Source organism: Oncorhynchus masou, chromosome 1 (genome assembly GCF_036934945.1).
Source record: "Oncorhynchus masou masou isolate Uvic2021 chromosome 1, UVic_Omas_1.1, whole genome shotgun sequence".
NCBI classification, from domain to species: Eukaryota; Metazoa; Chordata; class Actinopteri; order Salmoniformes; family Salmonidae; genus Oncorhynchus; species Oncorhynchus masou.
Genome location: NC_088212.1, coordinates 73592635 through 73611140, shown reverse-complemented (window position 1 = coordinate 73611140; position 18506 = coordinate 73592635). Strand labels below are relative to the sequence as shown.

At 43.1% G+C, this 18506-nt stretch overlaps 1 protein-coding gene across 3 annotated transcripts in view; it reads right to left on the bottom strand.

Annotated features, from left to right (window-relative positions):
- LOC135550338 (synaptotagmin-7-like) overlaps positions 1-12394 on the bottom strand; it is a 110165-nt gene extending 97771 nt beyond the window's left edge. For all 3 annotated transcript variants that reach the window (XM_064981051.1, XM_064981032.1, XM_064981042.1), the window contains exon 1: positions 12140-12394. In XM_064981051.1, the coding sequence (XP_064837123.1) occupies positions 12140-12173 (34 nt within the window). In that variant the 5' untranslated portion in view covers positions 12174-12394. The remainder of the gene's footprint in view (positions 1-12139) is intronic.
- Between the last annotated feature and the right edge of the window lie 6112 nt (positions 12395-18506).

Below are 18506 nucleotides of genomic sequence, written 5' to 3'. Positions count from 1 at the left end.
CGCTATGTTTGGAGGAAAAAAGGGGAGGCTTGCAAGCCGAAGAACACCATCCCAAACGTGAAGCACGGGGATGGCAGCATCATGTTGTGGGGTGCTTTGCTGCAGGAGGGACAGGTGCACTTCACAAAATGATGTGTATATACTGAAGCAACATCTCAAGACATCAGTCAATAAGTTAAAGTTTGGTCGCAAATGGGTCTTCCAAATGGACAATGACCCCAAGCATACTTCCAAAGTTGTGGCAAAATGGAGGACAACAAAGTCAAGGTATTGGAGTGGCCATCACAAAGCCCTGACCTCAATCCCATAGACAATGTGTGGGCAGGACTGAAAACGCGTGTGTGAGCAAGGAGGCCTGCAAACCTGACTCAGTTACACCAGCTCTGACAGGAGAAATGGGCCAACATTTACCCAACTTATTGCGGGAAGCTTGTGGAAGGCTACCTGAAATGTTTGACCTAAGTTACACAATTTAAAGGCAATGCTACCAATACTAATTGAGTGTATGTAAACTTCTGACCCACTGGGAGTGTGAAGAAAGAAAAACGTAAATAAATCATTCTCTCTACTATTATTCTGACATTTCAAATTCTTATAATAAAGTGGTGATCTAACTGACATAAAACAGGGTATTTTTTTCTTGGATTAAATGTCAGGAATTGTGAAAAACTGAGATTAAATGTATTTGGCTAAAGTGTATGTAAACTTCCGACTTCAACTGTGTCATGTCTTGTTATGTCTGTTCCTGTCCTTTCTCTTCACTCTGTCTCTCTCTGCTGGTCTTTTTAGGTTACCTTCTCTGTCTCTCATTCTTCAGCTGTTCTACATCTCCCCTAACTAGCTCATGCACTCTTTCCCACCTGTTCTCTCTTCCCCCTCTGATTAGGTCTCTATTTCTCTCTCTGTTCCTGCTACTTTCAGTGTCTGATTCTTGTTTGTGTTTTTGATGCCAGAAGCAAGCTGTCGTCTCGTTTGCTTCCACCTTGTCCTATCCTGTCGGAGTCTGCCTGGCAGGTGCATCCTGCACTATACTACGTTCTTTTTGTTCCATTGTCAACGTTGGAAGAGGATTTATGCCATTCCTGTTTTTCATTAAAGAACTCTGTTTTCTGTTAAAACCGCTTTTGGGTCTTCACTCAAGTACATAACAAACTGTATATTCCGGACACTAACATTGCTTGTCTGATATTTCTGAATCAAATTTTTTTTTTTACTTTGGGGATTATGTCTTTATTATTGTATTGCTAGATATTACTGCACTGTTGGAGCTAGAAACATAAGCATTTCGCTGTACCTGCGATAACAACTTAAAATCTGTGTACTCAACCAATACATTTTGATTTGGTCTGATACAGTAAAATACACATAAATGCAGTCTATTACCATTATCAACATCCAAAACAAATGGAGCTAAGAACATTTATAAATAGAAAGAAAACAATGCATCACTCCCATTTCCCTCTCTCATTCCCTTCTTACTCGCTCTATTTTACTGTCCATGTAGTCTCTGGGAACCACCACGCCTTCAATGAGCTCACTGATTAAAAGGCATACATTCTCTCTCTTTTCTGCCTCTTTAAAAGCACTCACTTCTGAGAGGCATAGCCTAGATGATCTCTCAGAGTACTGACCCCCTCTCCCTCCCTCTATCTCCAATTCTCATTTTCCATCTATCTCCATAAACCTTTTTTTCCGCTTATATCATTCTCAACAAACACTTGCTGCTGAGAGAGAGTTTCTTGCCTGGGCCTCACCAGATTTCATCATTACCTCTTCCCTTCCTGGTGCTCTGCCTGAATGTATGCATCTACTTGTGGATAATCATTAGACAAGAAGACAGGGAGGCAGTGGTGGCAAGGGAAAGAGCAAGCAGGAGAGCCCGAGCTGAGGACAAGAGGGTCACTGGGGGAAGAGAGGAGAGATGGTGACTTGAGTCGTGCACATAAGAGACACCACCATCTCTAGTGAACCAGAGTGTTATGCAACAGTAGAGACACCACTGTCTCTAGTGAACCAGAGTGTTATGTAACAGTAGAGACAACACCGTCTCTAGTGAACCAGAGTGTTATGTAACAGTAGAGACACCACCGTCTCTAGTGAACCAGAGTGTTATGCAACAGTAGAGACACCACCATCTCTAGTGAACCAGAGTGTTATGCAACAGTAGAGACACCACTGTCTCTAGTGAACCAGAGTGTTATGTAACAGTAGAGACACCACCGTCTCTTGTGAACCAGAGTGTTATGCAACAGTAGAGACACCACCATCTCTCGTGAACCAGAGTGTTATGTAACAGTAGAGACACCACCGGCTCTAGTGAACCAGAGTGTTATGTAACAGTAGAGACACCACCGGTTCTAGTGAACCAGAGTGTTATGTAACAGTAGAGACACCACCGGTTCTAGTGAACCAGAGTGTTATGTAACAGTAGAGACACCACCGTCTCTAGTGAACCAGAGTGTTATGTAACAGTAGAGACACCACCGGCTCTAGTGAACCAGAGTGTTATGCAACAGTAGAGACACCACCGTCTCTATTGAACCAGAGTGTTATGTAACAGTAGAGACAACACCGTCTCTAGTGAACCAGAGTGTTATGTAACAGTAGAGACACCACCGTCTCTAGTGAACCAGAGTGTTATGCAACAGTAGAGACACCACCATCTCTAGTGAACCAGAGTGTTATGCAACAGTAGAGACACCACTGTCTCTAGTGAACCAGAGTGTTATGTAACAGTAGAGACACCACCGTCTCTTGTGAACCAGAGTGTTATGCAACAGTAGAGACACCACCATCTCTCGTGAACCAGAGTGTTATGTAACAGTAGAGACACCACCGGCTCTAGTGAACCAGAGTGTTATGTAACAGTAGAGACACCACCGGTTCTAGTGAACCAGAGTGTTATGTAACAGTAGAGACACCACCGGTTCTAGTGAACCAGAGTGTTATGTAACAGTAGAGACACCACCGGCTCTAGTGAACCAGAGTGTTATGTAACAGTAGAGACACCACCGTCTCTAGTGAACCAGAGTGTTATGTAACAGTAGAGACACTACCGTCTCTAGTGAACCAGAGTGTTATGTAACAGTAGAGACACCACCGTCTCTAGTGAACCAGTGTTATGTAACAGTAGAGACACCACCGGTTCTAGTGAACCAGAGTGTTATGTAACAGTAGAGATACCACCGTCTCTAGTGAACCAGTGTTATGTAACAGTAGAGACACCACCATCTCTAGTGAACCAGAGTGTTATGTAACAGTAGAGACACCACCATCTCTAGTGAACCAGAGTGTTATGTAACAGTAGAGACACTACCGGTTCTAGTGAACCAGAGTGTTATGTAACAGTAGAGATACCACAGTCTCTAGTGAACCAGAGTGTTATGTAACAGTAGAGACACCACCAGTTCTAGTGAACCAGAGTGTTATGTAACAGTAGAGACACCACCGGTTCTAGTGAACCAGAGTGTTATGTAACAGTAGAGACACCACCGGCTCTAGTGAACCAGAGTGTTATGTAACAGTAGAGACACCACCGGTTCTAGTGAACCAGAGTGTTATGTAACAGTAGAGACACCACCGGCTCTAGTGAACCAGAGTGTTATGTAACAGTAGAGACACCACCGTCTCTAGTGAACCAGAGTGTTATGTAACAGTAGAGACACCACCGGCTCTAGTGAACCAGAGTGTTATGTAACAGTAGAGACACCACCATCTCTAGTGAACCAGAGAGTGTTATGTAATAGTAGAGACACACGTGTGTAAGCATACGCCCATCCTAATTTACCCACTTACACACACGCACGAACACACACGCATACCTCTCTCCTTTCCTCTTGAATCTAAATTCCCTTCAATCCAAGTCAGGCTCCGTCTTGGTTAATCAATGTGACGGTTTACTGAGGCTGTGTGGGACAATGTCTGACCCAGGCAAAACACCATTCCATGCCATGCTTCCCATCCATGCTTTTCTCACTTTCTGTCTCTCTCAAATCACATTGCCCTAGTATCACAAGTCTCACTTTCTTTATATATTTACCAGTCTGATTTCCCATCTTTCTGTCTCATCTTTGCCTTTTGTGTAAAAACAAACAGAACCACATCTTCTCCAATCCTGCATTCCAGTCTCTGTACTCGCTGTGTATGTATGATAGTGAAAGGAACTGATCTCTGTGCCTTCCCCCCATTACACACCAGAGTTATACCACCACTGGATAAAAATACATTCATTTCAGATGGCTATTATTGCCAGCACCTGATTAATAGCTGCTTTTCCCTCCCTCCCTCCCTCCCTCCATCTCTCTCTACTCTCCCTCTTTTCAGCTCCTCCTCCCTCTCCTCATATAAAGCACTGATAAGTCAGATGATTGGAGCTCATTATTTCTCCTTTTAAGAAATGTAATATTAACAAGACATTTGACAATGGATCTGGATACTAGTATTAATAGGCAATTACCTCAGACATTTACAAACTGCTGGGATGGAAAAAGCTCCTCAGCATGACTGACCAATGTGTGTGCATCCTTCTCCCCGTTTGTCCCCTCCCTCCCTCCTTCCCTACTGTCTCCCTCCCTCCCTACATGCCTACTGTCTCCCTCCCTCCCTCCATGCCTACTGTCTCCCTCCCTCCATGCATACCTTCTCCCTCCCTCCCTCCATGCCTACTGTCTCAATCCCTCCTTCCCTACTGTCTCCCTCCCTCCATGCCTACTGTCTCCCTCCCTCCATGCCTACTGTCTCGCTCCCTCCCTCCATGCCTACTGTCTCCCTCCCTCAAAGCCTACTGTCTCCCTCCCTCCATGCCTACTGTCTCCCTCCCTCCCTCCATGCCTACTCTCTCCCTCCCTCCCTCCATGCCTACTGTCTCCCTCCCTCCATGCCTACTGTCTCCCTCCCCCCTCCATGCCTACTGTCTCCCTCCTTCCCTACTGTCTCCCTCCCTCCATGCCTACTGTCTCCCTCCCTCCCTCCTTCCCTACTGTCTCCCTCCCTCCATGCCTACTGTCTCCCTCCCTCCCTCCCTCCCTCCATGCCTACTGTCTCCCTCCCTCACCGTCTCTCCTCTGTGTCTGGCCCTGACAGAGTCATGGTGCTACAATCTCCCAGCACATCTCTTATCCACAGAACAGATGATAGAACTAGAGCGATGCCATGGCAAACTCCCAGATCACTAAAGACACAGTAGAGTGAAACCATTTCACTGTCCTCCACTATCAACGATCCAGCCCACATGAGACAAGGCGCACTAGACAGACATTACAGACACCCTGCAGCCAAGCTATCACAGATTCCATCCACACTAGAACGCATCAGGTAAAGGTCATAAAAAGGGCATGGAGTGTATCTGCAGTACAGGCGGTTATGTGAGTAGTCCATGTCCAAAAACACAGACTTTGTGAACGTAGCTAGATCTAAGCTGATAATTCATGTATTGTATATGCATAATGACCACAATGCTTTGAAAGGAATGGCAGTTTGTTTTCCAGTGAAGAAATATTACCCTGATCTAACTTATCTAACATGGGAGACCTGAACACGTTAGATAAACGTCCTGACATCTAACACAATACCTCTGACCTTCTTCCAGTGTTTGGATTATTGCTCTGCTATGACAGAGCCACCCTGCAGGAATACTAATAAACAGGATGGATAAAGGTAATAAACCCTCCATCAATTACATAACATTTTACATACAGTTGAAGTCGGATGTTTACATACTTATGCTGGAGTCATTAAAACTCGTTTTTCATCCACTCCACAAATGTCTTGTAAACAAACTAGAATTTTAGCAAGTCGGTTAGGACATCTACTTTGTGCATGACACAAGTAATTTTTCCAACAATTGTTTACAGACAGATTATTTCACTGTATCACAATTCCAGTGGGTCAGAAGTTTACATACACTAAGTTGACTGTGCCTTTATACAGCTTGGAAAATTCCAGAAAATTATGTCATGGCTTTAGAAGATTCTGGTAGGCTAATTGACATAATTTGAGTCAATTGGAGGTGTACCTGTGAATGTATTTCAAGGCCTACCTTCAAACTCAGTGCCTCTTTGCTTGATATCATGGGAAAATCAAAAGAAATCAGCCAAGACCTCAGAAAAGAAATTGTAGACCTCCACAAGTATGGTTGACCCTTGAGAGCAATTTTCAAATGCCGGAAGGTACCACGTTCATCTGTACAAACAATAGTACGCTCAGGAAGGAGACGCGTTCTGTCTCCTAGAGATTAATATACTCTGGCAGATCCGGACTGAAGGGAGACTGGCAGATCCGGACTGGAGGGAGACTCTGGCAGATCCGGACTGGAGGGAGACTCTGGCAGATCCGGACTGGAGGGAGACTCTGCCAGAGTCTCCCTCCTGTCCGGCGCTGCCAGTGTCTCCCACCTGTCCGGCGCTGCCAGAGTCTCCCACCTGTGCGGCGCTGCCAGAGTATTCCGCCTGTCCTGAGGCACCAGAGCCGCCCATCAGTCCAGAGGCGCCACTCACTCCAGACTCGACCATCAGTCTAGTGGCGTCACGCCCTGACCTTAGTTATCTTTGTTTTCTTTATTATTTTGGTTAGGTCAGGGTGTGACAAGGGGTGGCTTGTTGTGTTTTTGTCCTGTCTAGGGTTTTTGTATGTTTATGGGGTTGTTTACTGGTCTAGGTGTTTTGTATGTCTATGTTTAGTTGCCTGTGTCAGCACTATTATTATAGCTTCCCGTTCGTTTTGTTGTTTTTGTAAGTTTGTTTAAGTTTCTTCGTGTCATTAAAGACAATGTATTCTTATCACGCTGCACCTTGGTCTCAACGCTATAACGAACGTGACAGGGCAGAACTGAAAAAGCGTGTGCGAGCATTGAGGCCTACAAACCTGACTCAGTTACACCAGCTCTGTCAGATGGAATGGGCTAAAATTCACCCAACGTATTGTGGGAAGCTTGTGGAAGGCTACCCAAAACATTTGACCAAAGTTAAACAATTTAAAAGCAATGCTACCAAATATTAATTGAGTGTATGTAAACTTCTGACCCACTGGGAATGTGATGAAAGAAATAAAAGCTGAAATAAATCACTCTCTATTATTATTCTGACATTTCACATTCTTAAAATAAAGTGGTGATCCTAACTGACCTAAGACAGGGATTTTGTTACTAGGATTAAATGTCAGGAATTGTGAAAAATTGAATTTAAATGTATTTGGCTAAGGTGTATGTAAACTTCCGACTTCAACTGTATACCATTAATATGACATTTATCATAGCATTATTAATGGTATGTTTAGATTTTGGCCGCAACCAGGCTCAAGATTCTGAAATCACTGAGAAACCTTCTATACTTTTTTCCTTGGCTTTGTGACCTCTATAAATAATGATAGGAATTTCATCAGAAAATATTTATCACCGTGTTGAGCTTCCACCTAACCCCACTGACCAAAACCTACAACCCCCTAAAACTGCTTTTCCACGGAAAGGCCATTGGTTGTGGCGGTTGAAGAATTCAAGACTACATGTAGTTATTGCTGTTGTCTGATAAGCGAGTTAGGGCTCAGATGTTGTCTAATCTTTACCTAGGGCTGAGATTAACCAGAGTCAATAGCTCCAGTGTGTGCCGATGTCAGATCAACTGCCACTGCAGGGATCCCCCCACAGCACAGCACAGGCTGCCTGTCAGGGAACCATTCCTGATGGGAAATAGATTCCCTGCTGGGAGATGGATTGGTGGAAACCATTCCAGAGTGGAATTAAGACATGCTGGACATTCTGGATTCCACAGCCTTGTAGTCCTCTGTGAAAGCCAACATTTTGGATGTATGTGATATACTAATAACGGAGGGACAGACATCTGTATTGGAAAGGATTGCTGTGCAATAAACACACCATCATCTAACTGTCATATTGGCCATCCAGTGTGTGGTGCAATTTGACAGAATTGTGCTAAAATTAATCAACTTAAAAAAAGATTATTTGACTGTTCATGATATTCAGGCCTACCTGTGTCATGTTGTTCTTTTCTCCACTTGTTATAGATAGAATCATACAGTTGGAAAATATATTATGATACATCTATAGGCAAACATGAATTATGCCAACAACCATCCATGAAACCTGCCAGTAAAACACTTGTCTAATATAGACCTTTCGCCCCACCCGAGACAGGGAAGGGGAGACAGAGCATTCCATGACTATGTGTATTTTCACACATCCACTGCAGTGCCAGTGGCCTTGTGAGGAGAGGAAAAGCTGCCTACACTTATCCCTGTAATGAAATAGTTAGATTCTGCCCAAAGCTGCCAGGGGCACAAAGTATTTCAAACACCTGACAAAGCTTTTTCACACAATCTGAGTCTTAATCATTATGCCTACTTCTAAATAAAAAAATATGTATATTTTTCTGCATAGGTTATCTAGCATACCCCTTTACCTGTTCAATTGTCATTTTAATGAGGGTGTCATTTTTACTGTTGTAATTCACACATCTCAATATACTGCACTTACATGCCTAGGACATAAAAATTACAACACAGTACACGGGATACAGGGTAGAGGTCGACCGATTATGATTTTTCAACGCCGATACCAACACCGATTATTGGAGGACCAAAAAGCCAATACCGATTAATCAGACTTTTTTGTAATAATGACAATTACAACAATACTGAATGAACACTTATTTTAACTTAATATAAAATCAATAAAAATCAATTTAGCCTCAAATAAAATGAAACATGTTCAATTTGGTTTAAATAATGCCAAAACAAAGTGTTGGAGAAGAAAGTAAAAGTGCAATATGTGCCATGTAAGAAAGCTAACGTTTAAGTTCCTTGCTCAGAACATGAGAACATATGAAAGCTGGTGGTTCCTTTTAACATGAGTCTTCAATATTCCCAGGTAAGAAGTTTTAGGTTGTAGTTATTATAGGACTATTTCTCTCTATATGATTTGTATTTCATATACCTTTGACTATTGGATGTTCTTATAGGCACTTTAGCATTGCCAGTGTAACAGTATAGCTTCCGTCCCTCTCCTCGCTCCTACCTGGGCTCGAACCAGGAACACAACGACAACAGCCACCCTCGAAGCAGCGTTACCCATCGCTCCACAAAAGCCGCAGCCCTTGCAGAGCAAAGGGAACAACCACTCCAAGTCTCAGAGCGAGTGACGTTTGAAACGCTATTAGCGTGCACCCCACTAACTAGCTAGCCATTTCACATCGGTTACACCAGCCTAATATCGGGAGTTGATAGGCTTGAAGACATAAACAGCAGAGCTGCTGACAAAATGCAAGAAAGTGCTGTTTGAATGAATGCTTATGAGCCTGCTGCTGCCTACCATCGCTCAGTCAGACTGCTCTATCAAATCATAGACTTAATTATAACATAATAACACACAGAAATACGAGCCTTAGGTCATTAATATGGTCGAATCCGGAAACTATCATTTCGAAAACAAAACGTTTATTCTTTCAGTGAAATACAGAAACGTTCCATATTTTATCTAACGGGTGGCATCCATAAGTCTAAATATTTCTGTTACATTGCACAACCTTCAATGTTATGTCATAAATACATAAAATGCTGGCAAATTAGGCGGCCTAAACTGTTGCATATACCCTGACTCTGCGTGCAATGAACGCAAGAGAAGTGACACAATTTCACCTGGTTAATATTGCCTGCTAACCTGGATTTATTTGAGCTAAATATGCAGGTTTAAAAATATATACTTCTGTGTATTGATTTTAAGAAAGGCATTGATATTTATGGTTAGGTACACATTGGAACAACAATAAGAATGTGTTCTTAACTGACTTGCCTAGTTAAATAAAGATTAAATAAAGGTGTTCAAAAATGTTTTTTAAATCAGCCAAATCGGTGTCCAGAAATACCAATTTCCAATTGTTATGAAAACTTGAAATCGGCCCTAATTAATCGGCGATTCCGATTAATCGGTCGATCTCTAATGCAGGCACCTATCATGGCATCATAATTCATACACTAATAATAGGCCACACAAGCTCAGGACTGCCGAGTGCTAAAGCGCGTAGCGCATAAAATTGTCTGTCCTCAGTTACAACACTCACTACTGAGTTCCAAACTGCCTCTGGAAGCCACGTCAGCACAAGACTGTTTATCGGGAGCTTCATGAAATGGGTTTCCATGGCCGAGCAGCTGCACACAAGTCTAAGATCACTATACGCAATGCCAAGTGTCGGCTGGAGTGGTGTAAAGCTCTCCGCCATTGGACTCGGGAGCAGTGGAAATGCGTTCTCTGAAGTAATGAATTACGCTTCACCATCTGGCACTCCGATGGACAAATCTGGGTTTGGCGGATGCCAGGAGATGCTACCTGCCCCAATGCATAGTGCCAACTGTAAAGTTTGGTGGATGAGGAATAATGGTCTGGGACTGTTTTTCATGGATCGGGCTAGGCACCTTAGTTCCAGTGAGGGGAAATCTTAACGGTGCAACATACAATGACATTCTAGATTATTTTGTGCTTCCAACTTTGTGGCAACAGTTTGGGGAAGGACCTTTCCTGTTTCAGCATGACAATGCATCCCTGCACAAAGCGAGGTTCATACAGAAATGGTTTGTCGAGATCGGTGTGGAAGAACTTGACTGGCCTGCCCAGTACCCTGAACTCATCACCATCGAACACCTTTGGGATGAATTGGAACACAGACTTGCCTAATCGCCCAACATCAGTGCCGACCTCACTAATGCTCTTGTGTCTGAATGGAAGCAAGTTCCTACAGCAATGTTCCAACATCTAGTGGAAAGCCTTCCCAGAAGAGTGAAGGCTGTTAGGGCAGCAAAGGGGGGGACCAAATCCCGATGAATTCCCATGACTTTGGAATGATATGTTTGACGAACAGGTGTCCACATATTTTTGGCCATGTAGTGTAGGAACTTTTTGGAAGACTTGGTGAAAAAGTAAATAAGCCAGTAATTCTAGAATGGATGATGGAAAATGAACAAATCTCACATTTTCTGTGTTCATAAAAGTTTGCAATTTGCTTTTGCTATATTATGTGGATAGATTTAGGTCATTTTATAGAGTATAGTGTTCGGAAACCCACTTGTTCCAGACACCATCCTCTCAACAAATGACCCTCAATATATTGGCCTATTTTGCAAGTGATCTGTCACAAAAGGGATGTTCAAAGGGACACAGTGTTTATAGAACTAGGCCTTCTTATATTATTAAGACTACAGACAATAATATTTATTGGAACTGGGTGATTTATTGGAAGTGCATTTTACACTGCCATAATGAGTCCATGAATGAATAAAGCTGTTTTCAGCCATTTCACGTTTCACTGACAGTCTTCACAGAGGATCATTCAGTTCACATATTTCTCTCCCTGAGCAGCAGGTGTTTGCTGTCAAGGTGTGCAGCCTACTGCTGGCCACCAGGGGTGACACTTAGGGGCGGGAAGAGGGCCACTACTTCTCCATGTCACGCCCCCGATGCACGTGGGATACATTTCTTAAATAGGTGCCCCCTCCCTCCCTCCCACACACACACACACACACACACACACACACACACACACACACACACACACACACACACACACACACACACACACACACACACACACACACACACACACACACACACAATATGCTCTTCCCCTTTCAGACAGGGGCACAAACACCCGTTGACATGATAGGACATGAGGTGACCTTGTGTGCTTTGTTGCTCAGTTTACCTGACGTGAAAACCGGTGACACTCGGGCATGTAGGCTAACGTTAACAATACTGAGAGAACAACAAGTGCACAAGCATCTTCATCTTACACCCGAGTCTCCATGCTGCCAGCCTTTATTGTAGTCATTCCATCTACACAATTGCCTTTGGTGCGGTCTATGAACGATGATGTAGCCGTTGAATGTCATCCAGGCACATGACAAGGAATGTTACGAGTAAACAACATCATGGGCTATGCATGCTGATAGAGATGCCACTAGTAAAATCAGCAATAACATGCTGCTTGTGTTTTGGCGATGACTCCCAGCATCATTACTTGAGACCAACAAATCATACTCAAGGGCGTTTTTGAACCAACACAAGAGCCTCAAACAAACTAGCCTAAAAGGGAGACAGACAGTCTGGCATGGAAAATATAAATTGAGGTCTTTATCTCACCTTTGCTGTTCCCTTCTTCTCTGTTTAGATGCATGGCTGTTGCTTTTTTCAGTAAAGCTGTATTCTTCTATTTAAATTTTTAAGGAATAGCCTTCGTGTTGAAAACTCCAATTCCAATTTTGCTTTTTATTTCTGCCTTATATTGACTTGCTACTCAGCGAGTGCGCGTGGACGCGTTCGAGCAGGTAGGTAATGTTGGTGCCTGAATCTATTTAGGATCTCTCTCGCTCTCTCCTTTTTTTCTCTCGCTCTCTCTCCAGTTCAGATGCGCTCAAAAGGGATGGTCGCAATAAGATTGCAGGGAGGAGACGGGCGGGGTGACGTGACAGCAGTCAGTGCAAAGTACTCGAGCTGGAGTCAAAATCCGTGTTCGGGCTATGGTTCCCGCCAGTTGATGGAACCGTACAATTTAATGTTGCCAATTTTTTAAAGGGATTTCCTCGTCACCAAATTGTACGCTCCTCGTTCGACCAAGTTAGGTGTTAGTCTACAATTACCATCCTTATCCTCACCTCAATCACTATTATCCCTTCATTTCATAAGCATGTCCTTTGAGAATTCCAGAAACCGTCTCAGATGGCTAATATTGAGGGGTCGAGAGAGGGATTGATTCACCACAAAAAGAGACATGGAAATGTGTGTGCCTTTGTGGCCTCATAATTAACCAAAACTGGAAATGTGCGAATAGGTGTCTGTAGATGTGTAGTCTCAGCCTGGTCTGGTTGGTAGTCAGGCTGGTGGGCGACAGGTTGTCAGTGACTCTCAACTGCATGTGGAAAATTAATTGGGGGTCGTGGGTGAGAAACGGTTGCCTTTTCTCGCGCGCACATGCTGTAGCCTACCATCTTCACATTTTTTGTGTGATTAACGTTGGTTCATCCCCGATTATTTGAGCCTGTTAATTTTAACACTCAATCTGTATTCGCCATAGGACTGTTATAGCCAATACGAAAAGTTGATTTACTCACCGCTCACGTCCACCCGTAGAAACATGACTGACATGGCTCACCAGCGGTCCCTAGTGTTGTAGAACATCGAATAATTGTTATTTTATGAAGGCCTATTCAAGTTTGGTGGAGCCTAATCTTATTTCCGCATCTTCATTTGACCACATGCCAAATATTTAATGACGTGGGCTATCAATTACGCATTTAATTGATATTGATAAGTAAGCTAGCCCATATAAAATTGAGAAACATTTTTACTCTAATTTTGCATTTTAAATGTTTTAAACAAAATGTGCTAAATAGACTGGGTTGTATGCATACAAGATGGTCTATGCAGAAGCATCTACTTTTGTCTCACCCATCTTCCATTCCTTAACCTTGAGTGCTCAATAATAACTGAGGCCAATGACACCTCCATGAGATTGGAGTTGATATGCTGGCCCTTGGAGCGATGCTGGCCATGTGCCTCTTCCTGTCTCATTGTGAGCCTTTTGGCTGCAAGATAATGCTTTCCCTGTCCCAGAACTCAGTTGTCTGTCTGGCATCTCTCTCTCACTGACACTGAGTGTACAAAACATTAACAATATTGAGTTGCACACTTCTGCCCTCAGAACAGCCTCAATTTGTTGGGGCATTGACATTGCAAGGTGTTAAAATCGTTCCACTGTGATGCTGGCCCATGTTGACTCCAACGCTTCCCACAGTTGTGTCAAGTTGACTGGATGCTGTCAATGGCGTGCGTACTGGCAGCGGAGTCAGGTGCAGGAGAGCAGAGAGTTGTGAATAGGCGCACACTTTATTAAGGCAGGAGAAACCAACAGCCACTGCGTCGAAACCTCCAGCCAATGCAAAAGTGCAAATGCGCAAACAGTCACAATAATATTGTATAAACACAATGACATACCTCGTGAAATAAAACACGGAATAAATGCATACCAGTAAAGTGCGCCAACATAGACACGTAACACGAAACAATCTCACACAAAGACATGAGGGGGAACAGAGGAATAAATACATGTAGTGTGATTGGGGAATGAAAACCAGGTGTGCAGGGAACAAGACAAAACAAATGGATAAATGTAGCGGCGATGGCTAGAAAGCCGGTGACGTCGCCCGAACAAGGAGAGGGGCCGACTTCGGTGGAAGTCGGGACAGATGCCCTTTGGGTGGTGGACCATTCTTGAGACACACGAGAAACTGTTGAGCATGAAAAAGCCAGCAATGTTGCAGTTTTTGAGACACTGAACACACTGGCTTTCAGATTATTTTTTTAAGCCTCCCATCAGAGTAAATGTCATTCTGGTTCATTTGCTCTGTTGTATTGTGAGCAAATGTTAAGGTTGAACACCGACACGTGTTGCTTTAATGAGGCTTACACATACAGTGGGGCAAAAAAGTATTTAGTCAGCCACCAATTGTGCAAGTTCTCCCACTTAAAAAGATGAGAGAGGCCTGTAATGTTCATCATAGGTACACTTCAACTATGACAGACAAAATGAGAAGAAAAAAAATCCAGAAAATGACATTGTAGGATTTTTAATGAATGAGTATTTGGTCAATAACAAAACAAGTTTATCTCAATACTTTGTTATATACCCTTTGTTGGCAATGACAGAGGTCAAACGTTTTCTGTAAGTTTTCACAAGGTTTTCACACACTGTTGCTGGTATTTTAGACCATTCCTCCATGCAGATCTCCTCTAGAGCAGTGATGTTTTGAGGCTGTTGCTGGGCAACACGGACTTTCAACTCCCTCCAAAGATTTTCTATGGGGTTGAGATCTGGAGACTGGCTAGGCCACTCCAGGACCTTGAAATGCTTCTTACGAAGCCACTCTTTCGTTGCCCGGGCAGTGTGTGTTTGGGATCATTGTCATGCTGAAAGACCCAGCCACATTTCATCTTCAATGCCCTTGCTGATGGAAGGAGGTTTTCACTCAAAATCTCACAATACATGGCCCCATTCATTCTTTCCTTTACACGGATCAGTCGTCCTGGTCCCTTTGCAGAAAAACAGCCCCAAAGCGTGATGTTTCCACCCCCATGCTTCACAGTAGGTATGGTGATCTTTGGATGCAACTCAGCATTCTTTGTCCTCCAAACACGACGAGTTGAGTTTTTACCAAAAAGTTAGATTTTGGTTTCATCTGACCATATGACATTCTCCCAATCTTCTTCTGGATCATCCAAATGCTCTCTGGCAAACTTCAGATGGGCCTGGACATGTACTGGCTTAAGCAGGGGGACACGTCTGGCACTGCAGGATTTGAGTCCCTGGCGGCGTAGTGTGTTACTGATGGTAGGTTTTGTTACTTTGGTCCCAGCTCTCTGCAGGTCATTCACTCGGTCCCCCCGTGTGGTTCTGGGATTTTTGCTCACCGTTCTTGTGATCATTTTGACCCCACCGGGTGAGATCTTGCGTGGAGCCCCAGATCGAGGGAGATTATCAGTGGTCTTTTATGTCTTCCATTTCCTAATAATTGCTCCCACAGTTGATTTCTTCAAACCAAGCTGTTTACCTATTGCAGATTAAGTCTTCCCAGCCTGGTGCATGTCTACAATTTTTTATCTGGTGTTCTTTGACAGCTCTTTGGTCTTGGCCATAGTGGAGTTTTAAGTGTGACTGTTTGAGGTTGTGGACAGGTGTTTTTTATACTGATAACACGTTCAAACAGGTGCCATTAATACAGGTAACGAGTGGAGGACAGAGGAGCCTCTTAAAGAAGAAGTTACAGGTCTGTGAGAGCCAGAAATCTTGCTTGTTTGTAGGTGACCAAATACTTACTTTCCACCATAATTTGCAAATAAATTCATAAAAAATCCTACAATGTGATTTTCTGGATTTGTTTCTTCTCATTTTGTCTGTCATAGTTGAAGTGTACCTATGATGAAAATTACAGACCTCTCTCATCTTTTTAAGTGGGAGAACTTGCACAATTGGTGACTGACTAAATACTTTTTTGCCCCACTGTATGTATGAGTACCTCAAGAGCCTATGTATATCCCAATGTTGGGATAGTTACCACTTTAGGGAAAGGGGATACCTAGTCAGTTGCACAACTGAATACATTCAACTGAAATGTGAATCAGAGAGGTGCAGGGGGCTGCCTTAATCTACATCCATGTCATCAGGGCCCAGGGAGCAATTGTTGTTGGGGATTAACAGCCTTGCTCAAGGGCAGAACACCACATTTTCCCACTTCGCCAACTCTGGGATACAAACCAGCAACCTTTTTCTAACCATCGCTCTTAACCGCTAGGCTACCTGCTGCCATTATAATGTTAGTAACTTTAGATTAAAGTGTGTAATTTGCAACAATATTCAAGAAACATTTTATTTTGCAATATACAAACTTAAAATGATGAACAGGAGTGACATTTACTCTCATTGATGGCCAAAAATAACTATATTAAAGCCACACCCATAATAGGCCAAGGCTCCTTAAAATAACCTAGAATTACATTAAAAAAGACCCAGCATGAAAGTGAATAAAAAAACAATTGATGGTTGAATTAACCCATATTTGGTAATCCAAACAACCCAACATGTTGGGTTATTAACGCAACCCAACTGGCTGGGTCAAAATAACCCAGCATGTGGTCTGTCCAATATTTACCCAGCGCAGGGTTACCAAATAACCCAAATTGGGTTGCTTTTAACCCAGCATTTTTGGGAGTGTAGGATACAGCCCACTCAGAGCTACACACTGGATCTCAAACAAATACTCCAATACCCCTGTCTGCATCTCTCGTAGCACTTGCTCCCCCCCCCCCCTCTCCCATCATCATCTCTGGCATGAATATTAATTAACCTGTCACACTGTCGCCTCTGAACTCAAGGCAACTCTTTCATCAACGCAACTTCAACAATGCTTTGATCATCAAGGGTTTTCATTGACATTATGTCATTTTGCTGCCGCCAGCTTGCCCCAATACCAATCTGCATGGGGGAATAAGCTAATGTAGACCTATAAAGTGCAGTTTTCTAAAATGTTATGTTAATTTTACAGTAAATTAATTGTTGGTGACCAGTGCCATTTACTGTACTGTAGATTGCAAATAATGACTACAGAACCGTAACAGATTTAGATCGCTTACAGTAGATATTCTTACACATTTCAGCCATACTTGCTGGTAAAATTTCTTCCACTTTCATAGCCCTGAGACACAATTCCTGCTTGTTATACACCATGAAAGAAGGTAGAGGTCATTTCACAAGCCATTTACACACCATATTCTCCTCTCCTAAAAAATATCCCAATGCCCCAGGGCAGTGATTGGGGACACTGCCCTGTGTTGGGTGCCGTCTTTCGGATGGGACGTTAAACGGGTGTCCTGACTCTCTGAGGTCATTAAAGATCCCATGGCACTTATCGTAAGAGTAGGAGTGTTAACCCCGGTGTCCTGGCTAAATTCCCAATCTGGCCCTCAAACCATCACGGTCACCTAATAATCCCCAGTTTACAATTGGCTCATTCATCTCCCTCCTCTCCCCTGTAACTATTCCCCAGGTTGTTGCTGCAAATGAGAACGTGTTCTCAGTCAACTTACCTGGTAAAATAACGGATAAATAAATAAATAAAATTCCCCTGGAACAGAGTGAATAATATAGCTATTGCAATGCCCCTTGAGAATGTAATTTTTCAACATATGAAATGTCAGAGTAAATAAGCTAATTGATCACTATGAAGGCAATTTAAGTCTTATGAAAGTGAAATGTATGGCACTGCCTGTGACAGTAGGCCTACGATAAATTGGATCTAGATTGATATGATGAAATTGATCTAAATGATGGTGGGGCATCTCCATCCCCTCTGGTCTGTGTGTGTTTGACAGGCCTTGGCAGTAGATTCTCACCCTCCAGGCACTCACTTCTTTTGTAATCAATGCCCTGATTTGGTTGAGTGCCTCGATCTCCCCATCTCTCATCTCTCCCTCTTCCCCTCCCTTCCCTTCTTCCCATTTCTTATCGGTGTACCCTGTTCCTTGACTCCACCCTGTATTAGCCATATTCTCCTGTGCAGCATACAAAGTACATAATAATAACATATTAGATAATAATAATTAATCATATCAATAATAATCATAGTACAAACATAACATCTCCTTCTTGTAATTGTATTAAATTCTATGAAATGTAGTATACATTAAATGCATGCCGGCTTGCAGCTGCTCCATCTACTGGACAGATGCTAACACCGTAATAACCACATAACAACGGAAGGTGTAAATAATGTGTCCTCTGTACACAGTGTCTCTGCTTGCTTGTTTTCAAATGGGATCTGAGTGGTATCCATGGGAGTGGAGAAAGACAAACACTGCAAGTGGGAAATGGATCTCCTCCAAATGAGATATTGCCAAGAAAGCAACAGAACACAAGGATAGCCATGCCCATGTGAACTAGAGAATCTGGCTATTGGAT